We start from the raw sequence: 19441 nt of genomic DNA, 5'->3' as shown, positions 1-19441 counted from the left end.
TATTTCGCAAACGCTCATGGGAATTAGTCTATATCGACAGCGTCGTAAGATTTCATAATTCGTAGGTGTAGAGTCGTTTTTGTATGTCAAACTGGTATTAAATTAGATGGATAATTTGACGTCTCTCTGTGTAAAGTAAGTTTTATTTTTGTTTTGTTTTTAGCATTCTGTTTCTACATCTGTTTCGTCTCCGTCTACTCAAGCTACGAGGCGTAAAGTGAACGTCAATCGAATGCAGGTGCCTTGAAGTATTATCTTTTAGCTTTTTGTATTGCTCTTAATTGTTGGGTTCTTCAACAGTACATTCTTAATTGTATGCACCCGAGGCTGTTATCGTTTGATTAACGGCAGTAAAAATTTTTTGCAAAAAGACCTACAAGTTCAATTGCAACAACCTAGTTTTTGGTAATGTTTGCCTTCTTTATTTCTTTGACTTTTATCGATTTTTTTTTTGTTTCAAGTCTTAACTTTTTGGCCATTATGGCACAGCAGCAACAATCAGCAAATAAAATGAACCTCAATTCTTCAAAAAAATCGGCTCCTGTAAACAAAATATTTAAGTTTGAATTGTATATGTTTTGTCATGGTTGAATTGTCTTGCAACGACAATTTTAGGTCTATTTGTTTAAGATTTGGTGTATTAAGTGCGATTGTGAATGAGCAACATGTTTTTGATATTTTATAATTTCAAAACTTGCTGAATGCTGTTGCATGGAATGGAACTTTGACACCTGCGTGGGGTTAAATAATCCTTTAATGCTATTATACAGTCAAAATATAGATTTGATTTCACTTCAGTGTGGAATCGTTTGTCAGTTATTAAACAGAGGAATTTATAACTCAAGAAAAACGTTTTAAACGAGATTTTAGGCATTTTCAAAATCTGCTTTTAAATTTGGTTAAATATAGGTCACATTTATACCAAAAAAATGGGGAATCATTATGTATTTATGACGAAAATATTAAGAAAAAAAATGCAGTCTCATCTGGCTATATTCAATTCTTACTACGCGTCTTTTGCTTTGTTTGCTGCATGAATCACTTTCGCAACATAAGCTCGAACGTCGGAGATTATGATACTGCATTTTTGCTTCCCAATTTCTAATCTAAAAGTGGCTAAACTACAATACGATAAAAGTTTGCGATAATCTCAAAAGTCGCCCGTAATTGCCAGGAAATACGATCACATTTTGAAATTGACATGACTGTACTTTAATAATTGATATCGCCCTGCGGTTCATTTAAGCCGTGTTTTCTTAATAGCACAAATTCTAACATCATTTTGTTTTTTTAGGAACTGGAAATGGAAAATAGTCGTCTAAACGTGCAACTGCGTAGTTTACAAATGGAGCAGTCGGTTGAGGTGAGGAATTTCACATTAAGTTATCCCTGCATGAAATGTTAACAACCAAACGTATTTTGAAAGAGTAGGGGCTTGGGGCAGTGGTAGATCTCGGGTAGTATATCAGAATCCATTTTACAACGCCTGTTGCTATTCAGTGGATAGCACCAATTGATCTTCGTGGTACCGTCCCCAGTTGGTTGACAGTTTCTAAAGAATATTTCAAACAGCCAAAAAAAATTACTAATCTTCAAAAGCCGGCAAAGTGTTTTGCATTAATGTATATTTTTCTAATGTATTCTGACCAACCCCTTAGATCCGCTACTCGCTGGGGTCATCATAAAGTCCATTAGCAAAGTTGTTGATAGGATGTATGGCAATTGTACTTTCAAGAGTGATATTGACACCTTTTTAATATAAATACATTAGTCTAAGCACTCATGATTGACCACGCCAAATCTACGCTAAACCAAAATTATTTAGGTAAACAGCGAAGATTTATGTGTTTGATATTTTTCTTAACGTCCCGCCTGAAATAGAATGTCAGCAGGCATTGTTGAAATTGGCAGTATGTCAACAAAGTGACACGTTTTAGGTTTCTTGAAACTTTGTGGTAGGTATAGTAATAAGTGCTTATATACATATATGCATATTCTACATTTTTACTGATTATGCCATATGAATAAGGCAACCCCCCCCCTTCCCTTACTATCGATCTTCCTCTGTCTCTGTAAACTTTCGTACTTTTAGCTTCATTTGCGATGTCAGATATTATAGTGAAACATTCGGGGGGTTAATGTTTTTATTGTGTATTTACTACGTCGTTTGTTTTGAGCTGCGAGACTTCGAAGTCAAACATTTCAGAAAGTTGAAGGAGTATTGCATGCGTTTATAAAGGGCAATTCAGATGAATGAGGGTGCCCGTGGCACAATCAAATTTTTGGACCCTTTCATTTTGACTCAAATAAAATGACGATCGTTTCTGACTACGTTGTAAATGACGACCCATATGAAATGACGACATTTCAACTCATAAAATGACAACTTTTTCAAATGACGACGTTGACAAAAAAGGTAAAAACAAATGCTTACACAAAGGTAGGCACAAAAGTATAGACATGAAGGTAGACACATACTTAGGTACACATGAAGGAAGACACATACTTAGGTACACATAAAGGTAGACACATACTTAGGTACACATGAAGGTAGACACATACTTAGGTACACATGAAGGTAGACACATACTTAGGTACACATGAAGGTAGACACATACTTAGGTACACATGAAGGAAGACACATACTTAGGTACACATGAAGGTAGACACATACTTAGGTACACATGAAGGTAGACACATACTTAGGTACACATGAAGGTAGACACATACTTAGGTACACATGAAGGAAGACACATACTTAGGTACACATGAAGGTAGACAAACTTAGGTACACATGAAGGTAGACACATACTTAGGTACACATGAAGGAAGACACATACTTAGGTACACATGAAGGTAGACACATACTTAGGTACACATGAAGGTAGACACATACTTAGGTACACATGAAGGTAGACACATACTTAGGTACACATGAAGGAAGACACATACTTAGGTACACATGAAGGTAGACACATACTTAGGTACACATGAAGGAAGACACATACTTAGGTACACATAAAGGTAGACACATACTTAGGTACACATGAAGGTAGACACATACTTAGGTACACATGAAGGTAGACACATACTTAGGTACACATGAAGGTAGACACATACTTAGGTACACATGAAGGAAGACACATACTTAGGTACACATGAAGGTAGACACATACTTAGGTACACATGAAGGTAGACATACTTAGGTACACATGAAGGTAGACACATACTTAGGTACACATGAAGGAAGACACATACTTAGGTACACATGAAGGTAGACACATACTTAGGTACACATGAAGGTAGACACATACTTAGGTACACATGAAGGAAGACACATACTTAGGTACACATGAAGGTAGACAAACTTAGGTACACATGAAGGTAGACACATACTTAGGTACACATGAAGGTAGACACATACTTAGGTACACATGAAGGTAGACACATACTTAGGTACACATGAAGGAAGACACATACTTAGGTACACATGAAGGTAGACACATACTTAGGTACACATGAAGGAAGACACATACTTAGGTACACATGAAGGTAGACACATACTTAGGTACACATGAAGGTAGACACATACTTAGGTACACATGAAGGTAGACACATACTTAGGTACACATGAAGGTAGACACATACTTAGGTACACATGAAGGAAGACACATACTTAGGTACACATGAAGGTAGACACATACTTAGGTACACATGAAGGTAGACATACTTAGGTACACATGAAGGTAGACACATACTTAGGTACACATGAAGGAAGACACATACTTAGGTACACATGAAGGTAGACACATACTTAGGTACACATGAAGGTAGACACATACTTAGGTACACATGAAGGTAGACACATACTTAGGTACACATGAAGGTAGACACATACTTAGGTACACATGAAGGTAGACACATACTTAGGTACACATGAAGGTAGACACATACTTAGGTACACATGAAGGAAGACACATACTTAGGTACACATGAAGGTAGACAAACTTAGGTACACATGAAGGTAGACACATACTTAGGTACACATGAAGGAAGACACATACTTAGGTACACATGAAGGTAGACACATACTTAGGTACACATGAAGGTAGACACATACTTAGGTACACATGAAGGTAGACACATACTTAGGTACACATGAAGGAAGACACATACTTAGGTACACATGAAGGTAGACACATACTTAGGTACACATGAAGGAAGACACATACTTAGGTACACATGAAGGTAGACACATACTTAGGTACACATGAAGGTAGACACATACTTAGGTACACATGAAGGTAGACACATACTTAGGTACACATGAAGGTAGACACATACTTAGGTACACATGAAGGAGACACATACTTAGGTACACATGAAGGTAGACACATACTTAGGTACACATGAAGGAAGACACATACTTAGGTACACATGAAGGTAGACACATACTTAGGTACACATGAAGGTAGACACATACTTAGGTACACATGAAGGTAGACACATACTTAGGTACACATGAAGGTAGACACATACTTAGGTACACATGAAGGAAGACACATACTTAGGTACACATGAAGGTGACACATACTACACATGAAGGTAGACATACTTAGGTACACATGAAGGTAGACACATACTTAGGTACACATGAAGGAAGACACATACTTAGGTACACATGAAGGTAGACACATACTTAGGTACACATGAAGGTAGACATACTTAGGTACACATGAAGGTAGACACATACTTAGGTACACAAGAAGGAAGACACATACCTAGGTACACATGAAGGTAGACACATACTTAGGTACACATGAAGGTAGACACATACTTAGGTACACATGAAGGTAGACACATACTTAGGTACACATGAAGGTAGACACATACTTAGGTACACATGAAGGTAGACACATACTTAGGTACACATGAAGGAAGACACATACTTACGTACACATGAAGGTAGACACATACTTAGGTACACATGAAGGCACATGAAGGTAGACACATACTTAGGTACACATGAAGGAAGACACATACTTACGTACACATGAAGGTAGACACATACTTAGGTACACATGAAGGAAGACACATACTTAGGTACACATGAAGGTAGACACATACTTAGGTACACATGAAGGAAGACACATACTTACGTACACATGAAGGTAGACACATACTTAGGTACACATGAAGGAAGACACATACTTACACACATGAAGGTAGACACATACTTAGGTACACATGAAGGAAGACATACTTATTACACATGAAGGTAGACACATACTTAGGTACACATGAAGGAAGACACATACTTAGGTACACATGAAGGTAGACACATACTTAGGTACACATGAAGGTAGACACATGTACACATGAAGGTAGACACATACTTAGACACATGAAGGTAGACACATACTTAGGTGGACACATACTTAGGTACACATGAAGGTGACACATACTTAGGTACACATGAAGGTAGACACATACTTAGGTACACATGAAGGTAGACACATACTTAGGTACACATGAAGGAAGACACATACTTAGGTACACATAAAGGTAGACACATACTTAGGTACACATGAAGGTAGACACATACTTAGGTACACATGAAGGTAGACACATACTTAGGTACACATGAAGGTAGACACATACTTAGGTACACATGAAGGAAGACACATACTTAGGTACACATGAAGGTAGACACATACTTAGGTACACATGAAGGTAGACATACTTAGGTACACATGAAGGTAGACACATACTTAGGTACACATGAAGGAAGACACATACTTAGGTACACATGAAGGTAGACACATACTTAGGTACACATGAAGGTAGACACATACTTAGGTACACATGAAGGTAGACACATACTTAGGTACACATGAAGGTAGACACATACTTAGGTACACATGAAGGTAGACACATACTTAGGTACACATGAAGGTAGACACATACTTAGGTACACATGAAGGAAGACACATACTTAGGTACACATGAAGGTAGACACATACTTAGGTACACATGAAAGACACATACTTAGGTACACATGAAGGTAGACACATACTTAGGTACACATGAAGGTAGACACATACTTAGGTACACATGAAGGTAGACACATACTTAGGTACACATGAAGGTAGACACATACTTAGGTACACATGAAGGAAGACACATACTTAGGTACACATGAAGGTAGACACATACTTAGGTACACATGAAGGTAGACACATACTTAGGTACACATGAAGGTAGACACATACTTAGGTACACATGAAGGTAGACACATACTTAGGTACACATGAAGGTAGACACATACTTAGGTACACATGAAGGTAGACACATACTTAGGTACACATGAAGGAAGACACATACTTAGGTACACATGAAGGTAGACATACTTAGGTACACATGAAGGTAGACACATACTTAGGTACACATGAAGGTAGACACATACTTAGGTACACATGAAGGTAGACACATACTTAGGTACACATGAAGGAAGACACATACTTAGGTACACATGAAGGTAGACACATACTTAGGTACACATGAAGGTAGACATACTTAGGTACACATGAAGGTAGACACATACTTAGGTACACATGAAGGAAGACACATACTTAGGTACACATGAAGGTAGACACATACTTAGGTACACATGAAGGTAGACATACTTAGGTACACATGAAGGTAGACACATACTTAGGTACACAAGAAAGACACATACCTAGGTACACATGAAGGTAGACACATACTTAGGTACACATGAAGGTAGACACATACTTAGGTACACATGAAGGTAGACACATACTTAGGTACACATGAAGGTAGACACATACTTAGGTACACATGAAGGTAGACACATACTTAGGTACACATGAAGGAAGACACATACTTAGGTACACATGAAGGTAGACACATACTTAGGTACACATGAAGGAAGACACATACTTACACATGAAGGTAGACACATACTTAGGTACACATGAAGGAAGACACACTTACGTACACATGAAGGTAGACACATACTTAGGTACACATGAAGGAAGACACATACTTAGGTACACATGAAGGTAGACACATACTTAGGTACACATGAAGGAAGACACATACTTACGTACACATGAAGGTAGACACATACTTAGGTACACATGAAGGAAGACACATACTTACGTACACATGAAGGTAGACACATACTTAGGTACACATGAAGGAAGACACATACTTACACACATGAAGGTAGACACATACTTAGGTACACATGAAGGAAGACACATACTTAGGTACACATGAAGGTAGACACATACTTAGGTACACATGAAGGTAGACACATGCTTACGTACACATGAAGGTAGACACATACTTACGTACACATGAAGGTAGACACATACTTAGGTACACATGAAGGTAGACACATACTTAGGTACACATGAAGGTAGACACATACTTAGGTACACATGAAGGTAGACACATACTTAGGTACACATGAAGGTAGACACATACTTAGGTACACATGAAGGAAGACACATACCTAGGTACACATGAAGGTAGACACATACTTAGGTACACATGAAGGTAGACACATACTTAGGTACACATGAAGGTAGACACATACTTAGGTACACATGAAGGTAGACACATACTTAGGTACACATGAAGGTAGACACATACTTAGGTACACATGAAGGTAGACACATACTTAGGTACACATGAAGGAAGACACATACTTAGTACACATGAAGGTAGACACATACTTAGGTACACATGAAGGAAGACACATACTTACGTACACATGAAGGTAGACACATACTTAGGTACACATGAAGGAAGACACATACTTACGTACACATGAAGGTAGACACATACTTAGGTACACATGAAGGAAGACACATACTTAGGTACACATGAAGGTAGACACATACTTAGGTACACATGAAGGAAGACACATACTTACACACATGAAGGTAGACACATACTTAGGTACACATGAAGGAAGACACATACTTACACATGAAGGTAGACACATACTTAGGTACACATGAAGGAAGACACATACTTACGTACACATGAAGGTAGACACATACTTAGGTACACATGAAGGAAGACACATACTTAGGTACACATGAAGGTAGACACATACTTAGGTACACATGAAGGTAGACACATGCTTACACATGAAGGTAGACACATACTTACGTACACATGAAGGTAGACACATACTTAGGTACACATGAAGGTAGACACATACTTAGGTACACATGAAGGAAGACACATACTTAGGTACACATGAAGGTAGACACATACTTAGGTACACATGAAGGTAGACATACTTAGGTACACATGAAGGTAGACACATACTTAGGTACACATGAAGGAAGACACATACTTAGGTACACATGAAGGTAGACACATACTTAGGTACACATGAAGGTAGACACATACTTAGGTACACATGAAGGTAGACACATACTTAGGTACACATTAAGGAAGACACATACTTAGGTACTCATGAAGGTAGACACAAAGGTTAACAAAGAACGTACAAAGACGTCTCCTATAAAAGACATTTTAAATAACGACTCTTATGAAATGACACATTTAGGGCAAAGTGGATCGTTTGAGCTTGGAGGATATTAACCACAACGAAACTAATCAAGATGAATTAGGTATATTGTTGGCCGTCGTGAATTTGACAGTATATTGGTGAAATATATTTTGTGCGCCTTAGGCTCTAAAAGTTTCTTCTCTAAATGTTAACGTCTCGATTAATTACGCTCTAAATGTTAATGTCTCGATTTTTAGCGAACGATGAGCCAGTCAGGATTGAAATCCTTCGAAAAAGCTTGGATGCACTAAGAGTTGAAAATGAACGACTACGGAATGAAAAAGTAGGGAAAATACTTCGCTGTTAGCCCGAAAAATGTTAGAAAGCGCATTCATATTTAATCTCACAAATTCTTCATCTCCAACAAGGTTGAAAGGCTATTCACTTAACATACCATTGACTGAAACCATCAATCTAGCAATTGACGCAATATTCACTCACAACCCCAGGCTCACTATAAACAGGGTGGACCTCACGCAACTGTTTTTGATAACGACAGCACAGACGCATTTTTTATTTAATGGAAAATTTTATGACCAGACGGACGGTGTTGCGATGGGTTCTCCCTTAGAATCTATACTTGCTAACATTTTCATGCCATTTTCATGGGCTCACATGAACGAAACTGGCTAAACAATTACAACGACAGTAAACCATTATTTTACCGCAGATACGTTAACGATATTTTTTGTGTTTTTACTAACTAAACTGAGGCCATAAAATTTCATAGTTGCATCAACACACTGCACGAAAACATTAGATTTTCATTCGAATCCGAACAGCAAGATCAACTGCCATTTCTTGATATTTTTCTAACAAAAGCCCATGACAGCTGTACAACGTCTACATATCACAAACCAACATACACAGGACTTCTGACGAACTATTTTAGTTTCACACCACTTTCATACAAAACCGGACTTATACGCACACTAATCGACAGAGCATACAAACTTAACAATACGAACAATGGCTTTCAAGGAGACAAAAGAAAACATCACATCCACTCTTTTACGAAACTCTTTCCCACGACACTTTATTAACAGAACCGTAAAACGATATCTCGACAACAAACAAAGCAACAATCTCAAACTGGACACTCTTATATCTTCCGACACCTTCTTAAATCTCATTCATGTAAAACCAACTATTCACCCTCTTGCTTCAAAATCATCGACACTGCCTTCACCTCATTCTCCCTTAAAATCAAAGAAGCACTCCACATTAATAAAACTAACCCTGACCTCAATGTTCAAGTTTTTAGATTCAATACAATATTTAGTTTGTAGCACGCTCCCCATTAATTTATCTCATTTACTTATTATTGTTATAGTTTATCGTAAATATATATTTATATATTTATGTTTACTGTATCACAATACTTTTGAATAACTTTGTATTATCTATGTAATTATTCACTCATACTGAAGATGGTATTATGAGATGTCGAAACATGTCTAATTTCAAAAAACTCGTCGTTTACATTAAATGCGTACAAGTGGAATGTTCTTCTTCCGCGTAGATATAAAGTTGCGGAGGTGATAGTCTAGGTTTTGGTTACTTGAATGCTTGATAGGATTGATTTTTACTTAACTTATTTTTAATAGCGAGAGACGTGCCGAGCGGAAATCAATTTCGTATAATAAAAATTAATGCCCAACATAAAGCTTTAATTAGAGCCATTGAGATAAACCAAAATTTGTCAAATAATTATAAAAATTGAATTTATTCTGACGCTTCCTCTTTACTCAAAACATCTTCGAACAAATAATAATTAATAGTTGAGATTAGGAGTTACTATCGCAAGGGATTGCTCTCTACTACAACTCTCAGTTCAATACTTTTCTTGGTCATCACGTTACACATACATACATATTTTAAAACAAAAATCATTTGACATGCTCAAACAGTTATACTACCTGAAACATTTCTTGACTCTGGGATTGTAAAGTCACTATTTAGAGCTTTTACTTATTTATTGTCTACTTGTACTAACCCATTAAATGTACTCTTGTCCACTATGCTGTCAATAAAATATTCGTGCTGTTAAAAGCGCCAATGATAACATGAAAGCACATTGCTTTTCTAACTGAGTGAATCTCCTTGATGCAAATCAGCAACCGTTGATAAACCCATAGTATTGCTATTATTGTAAAATGTACTTTTGTACACCATGTGGGACGCGATCAATAAAATATTCGTGTAAATTAAAACAGCCGATAATAACATGAAAGCACATTTCTAACCGAGTTAGTCGCCTTGATTTAAATCAGCAGCCTTTAAAAAACATACTACTGCTAGTATTCGGTATTCTTTGCAAATTTTCTTTCTGTTCGTTACAAATGTTTATCAACAGAACAAAACATGCGTGCGCAACTTAGCATTTTTATTATCCACTCCTCCACATTGAAAAAATCTTCTAAATTGTGATGTCATTCCCTGAAAAAATCTTAACAGGCACACGCCAAACCGAGATTTCACCAATATATAGGTCTCGTATAAGGAATGAGTCGAATGAATTGACTATCAAGAATAGCGTGCTGCCTCGCTGACGCTCGACAGAAACAAGGAATTATATTTACATAAGGTGTTAAGCCCGCCGCACACTGGTGAACTTGCCGCGCGTACTTGTTATTCGTGACAAGTGTGATCGACAAAAGTTCCTAGTGTGCGCGGAAGTTTTGAACAACATTTGTCATTCGTGACAGATGAGTCTAATATCAAACGCGTTTGGAAATTCTGTCGATCGCACTTGTCACGAATAACAAGTACGCGCGGCAAGTTTACCAGTGTGCGGCGGGCTTTACTATAGGAGGCGGTGTCAATTGGATTAAATGATAAGTAAGTTAGAAAATAAAATATAGTTCTATTATGTGAAGGCTTGTAGTTATTAATGAAGGCTTATTATGGTAAATTCGAGTTCGTGTGTGAAAATTTTCGTGGGGATCTTCGGGAGACTAGTGAACGTTTGTAATTAAGGGAGATGAAACTGTGGAAGTTAGTGAAGAGGCCAGTGAAAGTAGGTTTGCGGTAAACAGAAATGGTGACTTTTCCATTTGTGCAAGAGTTGTCAATGTCAAGAAATGATGGTTTTCTGTTTTGTTCGACATAAGTTGTAAATGCTATGTTCGGGTGTTGTCTGTTCAGATAGTCATGAAAGAGAGGGACGCGTGATTGGAGGATTGAAAAAGTAAAAGACAGTCAAAAGGTTATAAAATTGAATTTATTCTGACGTTTCGTCTTTACTCAAGACATCTTCAGACCACTAATAATTAATAGGATGTTATGACAAGAAAATATAATGATAAGGAAGTCAGGTAGTAAAATATAGTGAAATTAATTATATCAGTCTTTCTCAGGACTATACTAACCTGGACGATCTACATGTACAAAGTCGTCAACGTAACGTCGGTATTGTAGTGGCTTAAAAGAAGAAAGAAATTGATTCAGTATAATTGATTAATAGTTAATAATGTAATTAATGATAAAGTAAATGGTTTGAACCCGGGAGTATCGTTACATGTTTGTACATGTAGATCGTCCAGGTTAGTATAGTCCTGAGAAAGACTGTTTTTGTTGTTGACTGACGTTTCGACTCTGAAGATGACTACCGCTAAGGTTGTTGAAACGTCAGTCAACAACAACAAAAACAGTCCTTCTCAGGACTATACCAACCTGGACGATCTACATCTACAAACATATAATTAATGATATAATTAATTTCACTATATTTTACTACCTGACTTCCTTATCATTATATTTTCTTGTCATAACATCCTATTAATTATTAGTGGTCTGAAGATGTCTTGAGTAAAGACGAAACGTCAGAATAAATTCAATTTTATAACCTTTTGACAACTTTTGCTTTATCTCAATGACTCTAATGAAAGCTTTATGTTGGGCATTAATTTATTTTTCACCGACAGTCTAGCTTTTTTGTAACTTTCAAGATGGTATTCTTGCTTCACCTTGACCTTGACACGGTAGCTAGACATCTAGGGGATTGGGTTCTAAATCGTTTGTAACATGTGAGCTCACGTGTCCAAAATTTAGTTTTAACTAGTTTGCGGGCTTCTCAGGGCAACCTCTTCGGACATATATAATTATTTTGCTCGTTAACCGTGGCATTTGTAATAAATGTTTAAGTTCAACTGTGATGTGTTTAATTTGTAAGAAAAATGTGCTATCTTTCTTTCTTTAAATTCACAAGAGGAATCTGAGATGGAAATATATACTTAAGGAAAATATTTTTCAGAATCTTGTCCATGTTTAAATTTTCTGAGGGATTGGGGATGCTGCACCTTCAAATATCAAATTTCACGACCCTAAATAAATTGTTCACTCCTCTAACAAAAGTTCAATCACTCAATTTTTAGAAAAAATATAATACTGTTACTGTGATTCTCTAGGGTGTGTTTCAACTTTCTTCACTTCCTTCGGTAGCTGAACTACCAGGTCGTCTCTAAAATCTAGACCCTTGCTTTGTCTTCCTTCATTTCCTTACCCTGTAAAAAATATGTAGTACTGTAAAAGTGTGATTTCAGATTACAATTATAGTTTGGGCTTTTCTCATCTGGTGTATCTAACATTTGTTCTTATTTTACTTACAGAATGACATCAACGTTGACGACAGTATTCCCACAATACCAATTACGGTTTATCAACAGTTGAAGGTGCAGAATTTTTACTCATAATGCGAGTTTTTTGTTTTTGACTCTGAAGTTTCTTGTTATATCTTCGCCAGGCTAAATTGTTATTCGAGTTCATAATTTGTGGTTTCGTTGAACTTTATGGAAGCCATTAAGTTTTTTGTAAAAACGGAACTGGTGCTTTAAAAGGCCGATTACATAAAGAGAGTTGTTGCAACTAGCCGGCTCCAAAACTAAATAAAATATGACCAGTTTTTTGACAGGATCATCGATCTTTGATCTTTCATAGGATAGTATGTCGTAGAGATTTTTTAATCTTGTCTAGCAAGTTAAACTGCACTCTAATTCGTTTTATAATTTTGAGATTTAATGAGAAGAAACTACAGTATTTACTACCAATGTTCAACAACTTTAGAGTTTCATTGAATAACGATTCCAGAAGTCTCTAACTAACAAATAAATTTTACCTCTATTTGTACAAATGGTTTCGTGACATACGAAATAATGACTTTCGTGCGAAATTGACATCAAAACAATAACTAAGAAAATACATGCCAGTAAAAGGAAACTGCGAAACGCGCAAATTGAAATTTAATTGAACACACCTCATGCTCACAAGCTCTTTTCAACTGATAGCTGCGACCTCTTTACGTCATGTAATCCGTCCCAAATTGACCATAAAAAGGGACATAAATAAAGAGAATAGATAATACAATATGTACAATAACATTTCACCTATATACAAATTTTGTATGAAAAACAATTAAAGAACCTGCTTTTGAAAAAGGTTTGATCAATTGCCTACTTTATATTTGTTTTACACAGGAATCGAGTGAGGAAGTATTGAACACTTTGAACGGAAACGTTACGAATTTGAAGAAAGAAAACGAACGCTTAAGACGTCAGGTAGAAGTCACGTGAGTCACGTGAAACACTTATTACTATACTTCACGTGATGCATGAATACTTCATGATTTGTAAAATTTCATCCAAACCGAGAAATTGTTGGAGAGAACTTGAGGACAGATCAGTGAGAATGTCCCTCTTCTCAACAATACTAAAAGATTATTGGATGAGGTTGAGCATATTATCAAGAATTATCCAGACCGATAACATTATATGATAACAGATAACATTACCGATTTTGGAAACTGAAATATTATTGAAACATATCAATGTAGAGCATTTTTATAACCTTCGCTGATTTGTTCTTTTCAGACGGTTTATTCAAGTTCTTCTTCTATAAATATGTTGTAAATATGTTCAAAGCCAACTTCGTCGCTATTTTAGTATTTCTACATCTTTTTTGTTCAAAAGCTTTTGCATTTCGTTTTTGTGGGTAGCCACGCGCGCACGAAGTACATTTTGTTTGATCGAATAATCCGTGAGCTTGAAGCAATGTACTTGAATTTGGTCGAGGTCACAGTATTTTCACATTTTTTGTAAATAAACGTAAAGGAGAAAAAAATAGATGTGTCTTACGAGTTTACTAAACTTGAAGTTATAGTTTCACATGAGTCAATCAATTTAAACTGCGACGCATTATTTATCAATTGCTTGTTTCACTCTGGTCACTGTTCTCTGTGTTTTTGTATTAAATTAAAGACAAAAAGCTATTTCATCTTTCTTTCTTTTGAAACATAATAACAAATAATATCTGACATTATCTATGTGGATTTAAAACATGCTAAAATTACCATGAACATTAACTCAAAATACATGTCAAACCGAGTCAAACTATGAGCAAGAAATACAATTATATCCAAAAAGTTTGCTCTAGTCACTTTCAGTGTTATAAGGATTCCTTGTTAAAAGCTTCAACATTATTTGTAATCAGTACAGAGTATTTTTAATAATGCTATGGGAAAAGACAAAAGAGCTCGGCTCTTTGGTCAAAAATTACCGAACATAACAAGTGTCGCATCAATGCAAATAAATAAATATCATATCGTGACAATCGTGATTGTTGATTTATCCATTGAGTGAACGACATATCACATATCATAGGCGCGAGAAAATTTTTTTGTGAAACAAACTGTTAACGATTTACTATTTATATCAAAAGCATGGTTTTCAGTTACAATTTTAATTGATATATTTATAATTTCGTGTTAAGTCACATTTATTGCAACTTTACGATGTAAGCACGTGAGCTAAGTCGCGTGCCTGTAATATATGCATGAACGTTCTACAAATGGATTTGGGAAAAGTGACACTCAATATCTTTTGTGAAATAAGTGAAAAGTCGGTCCATTAACTAAAAGAGGTCAAAAATATCAGTTTCGTTAAGATTGTGGCCTTTTCCCTTGAAATATAAGCTCAAAAATGTTGGTCCCAATTCCTAGAACTTGGAACACGCCCTAATATTTTTTAGTTTGTACGCCCCTGATTGAAAAGGGTAAGGTACGTGGTCATTCGACTGCAGATTGAGCTTAACGCACATTTTTGAAATCTCAGATATTATATAAACTTTCATGTTTTTTATATATAGTGAACTACGCTCGTTGATCTATTTCATTTTTCTGGGGGCTACTTACATGTGCGCTCTGCGTACCTATTTTTAGAATCTGTGGCAATCTATTATTTGATCTTTTGTCAAAACCAGCTTTTAATGGCGTCAAGCTGTCAATAATTGTAGAAACTATTATTCGTCGATAAGACGTCTATATCAGAAACTATTTGTAAATATGACGTCATAATTAAAGATATCGAGAATTATTTACAGATAGTTGACCAAAGCGACGTTGTTTACATGGCAACTCAGTCTATAAACACTAGAACTATAGCTCTGACAGCTACTGAGGGAAATATTGAAAAATTGTTCGAGTTAAAAGTGATGTTAAATTTTGTATACCTTAACAATATTTAAGCTATAGCAGTTTTACAGTTTATTTACAATTGTTGTCCATTTTGTAAATGTCGTCTCTGTTTGGCTTTGCTTTAAAAGCAAAGAAAATATCGAGGAATAATGATTAGCACTGTTAATTGTAAAATAACAACAATGCAATGCGTGCGCTGATTGGTCTATAGAGTGTTTGCATGTGACGTCAAAGAGAGGAGTACATCGAAGTGTCAATGCTCAACTGGGCGTGAAATTAAAATACATTTCTTTCACTCTATGGGATTTTCCCCAAACATGGCTAACGACGAAAACACTTTATAGTTGAGTGTGCAAACCGTTCTAAGATCAATCAGTTAATTAAATTAAAGAGATTTGCACATCAATCATGCATACATGTTAGAGGAAAAATCAAAACGTTTGTTTCAAATTTATCTGTTTTTTATTGTTGTTATTTTATAAAAGAAAAAAATAACTGTTATATGCAAACCTTGGAGACGTTTCTGAAAAATTTGTCTCAACCTTTGTTCGTGGATTTGTACTCATTTGCTCTCGAGTTCTCTCAAAGCTCTCTTCGTTTCGCATAAGCATGTGCATCTTTTAATTTTGAAAAATATTTTTGGTTTCTGAACTTCAACTTAAACGTACTTTTGGAAATTTGGAAAGCAATTTTCTACGATCGAAGTAGCGTTTGCTAAAAAAATATCTAATTTTTTTTTTCTACGTTGGTGTGAATCTCCGCATTCATTTGTTTTACGTTTTGTTAGATTTCAGAAATGAAACGTCAAACGACGAACGAGTTGCTGGGAAAAGCTGAACAGAAAATCCATGCCTTGGAAGAGCAAGTGTTCCGACTTCAAAACCAGCTCGTGGTAATGCAAGTTGTGCTTTGTTTATGTCTAAGAAAGTTTTTTAAAGTAAGCTTTGTAATTTCAAGGAGGCGGACAACGAACATTCGAAGACAATCAACATGTACAGACTTCATCTACTCAATGCTGTGCAGGTATTTTCATGATGTATTTGATTTAGCGGCCGACAAAGCTACTGCCTGTGACGTAACTCCATGTAGCAGTGCCTGAACTTCTTATTGACGCTTGTGTCAGCTCCATTTCTTTTCACTGCCTTTATTAAATTCTTTTTTCAACTTAGCCTTAACGTCCTATTTCTCTTTGTCTTGTTTTGTCATCTTAAATCCTGTATCCTCTTATGGTCATATAATTTACCTCTTTGTAAGAAGATAATTAGTTTGCATGGTATTCTAAGTCTTGTCAACTCATAAAAGGACTCAAGTTTCAATTTAAAATCACTCCTGATGAAGACACTAGACTGGAGTATATAAGGACTCAATTTTCAACATCATACAACCCCTGATGAAGACATTAGACAGGAGTATCTTAAGGTTCGTGTCTCAACATTAGATCGCCCCTGATCAAATCAAACACGTGACGACATTAATTTTGACATTTACAAATGTATACTTTGTATCATTGCATTGTGTAGGGAAATATGAACAGTGATGTGAAGAACGCATTAGAACTCATTCTAAGAATAAGATACGACGAGCAATTTTGCTGAGTGAGAACATCGACTCATCGCTGGTGTTCTCAAAAAGCAACTTCCGTCGACTGACCTGCTTTTTGTTTGATTTTTCAATGTTAGCTCTCTTTAAAGCCTGGTTCACACGAGTATGAAAGGACGCTAAGCTCGAGCACCAACATAAAGTCAAAGAGTTCACATGAAAGCAGAAGAAAAAGGAATATTTCATTCGTTGTGCTAATTTACAAAGCTTATGTTAGTGTTTTTGTCGCTGTGATTTAGAACCTGGTTAAAATACGTAAATTTCCCCAGAACTCGAAACTATTCGATGCGCATACTTGCTTATGTCTGTTATGTTTTTACTAGTTTTACAGTGTGAACTAGGCTTTAAAGGTCATTTGAGGTTTGTGTGTGTGGTCGCCTCAACATACAGAGTATACTTTTGCTATACTCTTACATGCATGGATCGAAATCTTCAAAGGTGAATTTTTCGCATTAATTACTAAAAAAGAAGACGGTACGTTAAACTGTACATTCATCTCAATCAAACTGAGTTAGACGCTCAAAATCGGGGGGGCGGGTTTTGCGCATTTGCTCATTTTTCGTAAGTTTGAAGCAAAAGAAAACGAGTCGATCTTGAATCCGAAAATGTACAGTCCAGCAAAAATTCCCACCCTGTATTTATTTCCCAGTCTCTTGAAGTAAAAAATCACCGGGAATTCAATCTCATACACAAAAAGCACATATCGGACTGGAAAGTTGATATTAAAGTATGTCTTGCGTGAATTATTGTGCTCTTGCAACTTTGCATGGAAGTTTTGTAGCCCCAAGCCTTTTGTTACCCCTTCCCCACTTCTAATAATCTCCAAGTTGAAATGAAGCGAAAAATAATAAGTGAAAATTGGAATTTTATCACCCAACAGACAGATGCATTAGCTAAGCAATGCTTGGACTTATAAACAATAGAGATCGCTCCACTTTGCTTGCCTATAACTTCTATTGTGAAGTTAATTGTTCCTTATGCAAACACCTTTAGACAGCAGTTTGAATTAAGCAAAAAACACCCACATTGTGAGGATATATAATATAAATCCTAACACTGTTTATTTTACATGCACATAAAAAACATGTGACTTGGACCAGATTTGAACTCGCACCTTCGGGATACTAGTCCGCCGCTCGTCTACCTGTTGATCTACCAAGCCCACAGGGATTGGAGACGAGTCAAATCTCTTAAAACTACGTATGGACGAGAAGTTCTCGCCTCGATAGCAGTTACTGGATGGCACCGTGTTTCGACTTTATTCCAAAGCCATCATCAGAGAGATTATACATAATATAAATCCTAACACGGTTTATTTTACATGCACATGAAAAAACATGTGACTTGGACGAGATTTGAACTTGTGAGGATATGGTCGCCGACTAAATTGATGACCAATAAAAACAGAAAAGCAACAGAAAAGTTTGTGATGATTGTCGGTTGAAAATACACTTATGACACGTCTTATTTAATCATACAATCTATATCATTTAGTCCTCATTTGAAGTGAAAACGGTGAGGTGAAGAGGGATTTTGTATTTGAGAAAGCCATCCCTATGAATAAGAGCCTGGCTAAAAATTGTCTGTTTTAATACAACGGAAGAGCGAAATGAAAAACGATCGTTATGTTCGCTGGCGATACGTTACAACAAATAACAAAAGTCTAGGTTTACTATAATTGCTAATGTGGAAAAAACTCAGCTGGAAGAAGCTCTGATGCAAGTAAAGTTTGGATTAGCGGACACCCGCAGCCTTTT

At 36.2% G+C, this 19441-nt stretch overlaps 1 protein-coding gene and 1 long non-coding RNA gene across 3 annotated transcripts in view; both read left to right on the top strand.

Moving 5' to 3' along the window:
* Positions 1-18427, top strand: part of LOC124456840 (uveal autoantigen with coiled-coil domains and ankyrin repeats-like) — a 33388-nt gene extending 14961 nt beyond the window's left edge. The window contains exons 13-21 of the mRNA XM_047007165.1: positions 164-238; positions 1295-1363; positions 8615-8678; positions 8815-8900; positions 13228-13290; positions 14092-14172; positions 16873-16977; positions 17043-17108; positions 17606-18427. Coding sequence (XP_046863121.1) covers positions 164-238; positions 1295-1363; positions 8615-8678; positions 8815-8900; positions 13228-13290; positions 14092-14172; positions 16873-16977; positions 17043-17108; positions 17606-17680 — 684 coding nt within the window. The 3' untranslated portion in view covers positions 17681-18427. The remainder of the gene's footprint in view (positions 1-163; positions 239-1294; positions 1364-8614; positions 8679-8814; positions 8901-13227; positions 13291-14091; positions 14173-16872; positions 16978-17042; positions 17109-17605) is intronic.
* LOC124456848 lies at positions 4332-4830 on the top strand. 2 transcript variants are annotated; one of them, XR_006952507.1, is made up of 2 exons: positions 4332-4348; positions 4730-4830. It is a non-coding gene; the product is annotated as an uncharacterized LOC124456848 (long non-coding RNA). The 2 variants fall into 2 exon arrangements; XR_006952510.1 differs by lacking the exon at positions 4332-4348 and adding an exon at positions 4414-4431.
* Positions 18428-19441: the final 1014 nt, after the last annotated feature.

The sequence above is a fragment of the Xenia sp. Carnegie-2017 genome, unplaced genomic scaffold (assembly GCF_021976095.1).
Source record: "Xenia sp. Carnegie-2017 unplaced genomic scaffold, XeniaSp_v1 HiC_scaffold_13, whole genome shotgun sequence".
Lineage (NCBI taxonomy): Eukaryota > Metazoa > Cnidaria > Anthozoa > Malacalcyonacea > Xeniidae > Xenia > Xenia sp. Carnegie-2017.
The sequence above is the reverse complement of the archived record's forward strand: the minus strand, read 5'-3'. Positions and strand labels throughout refer to the sequence as shown.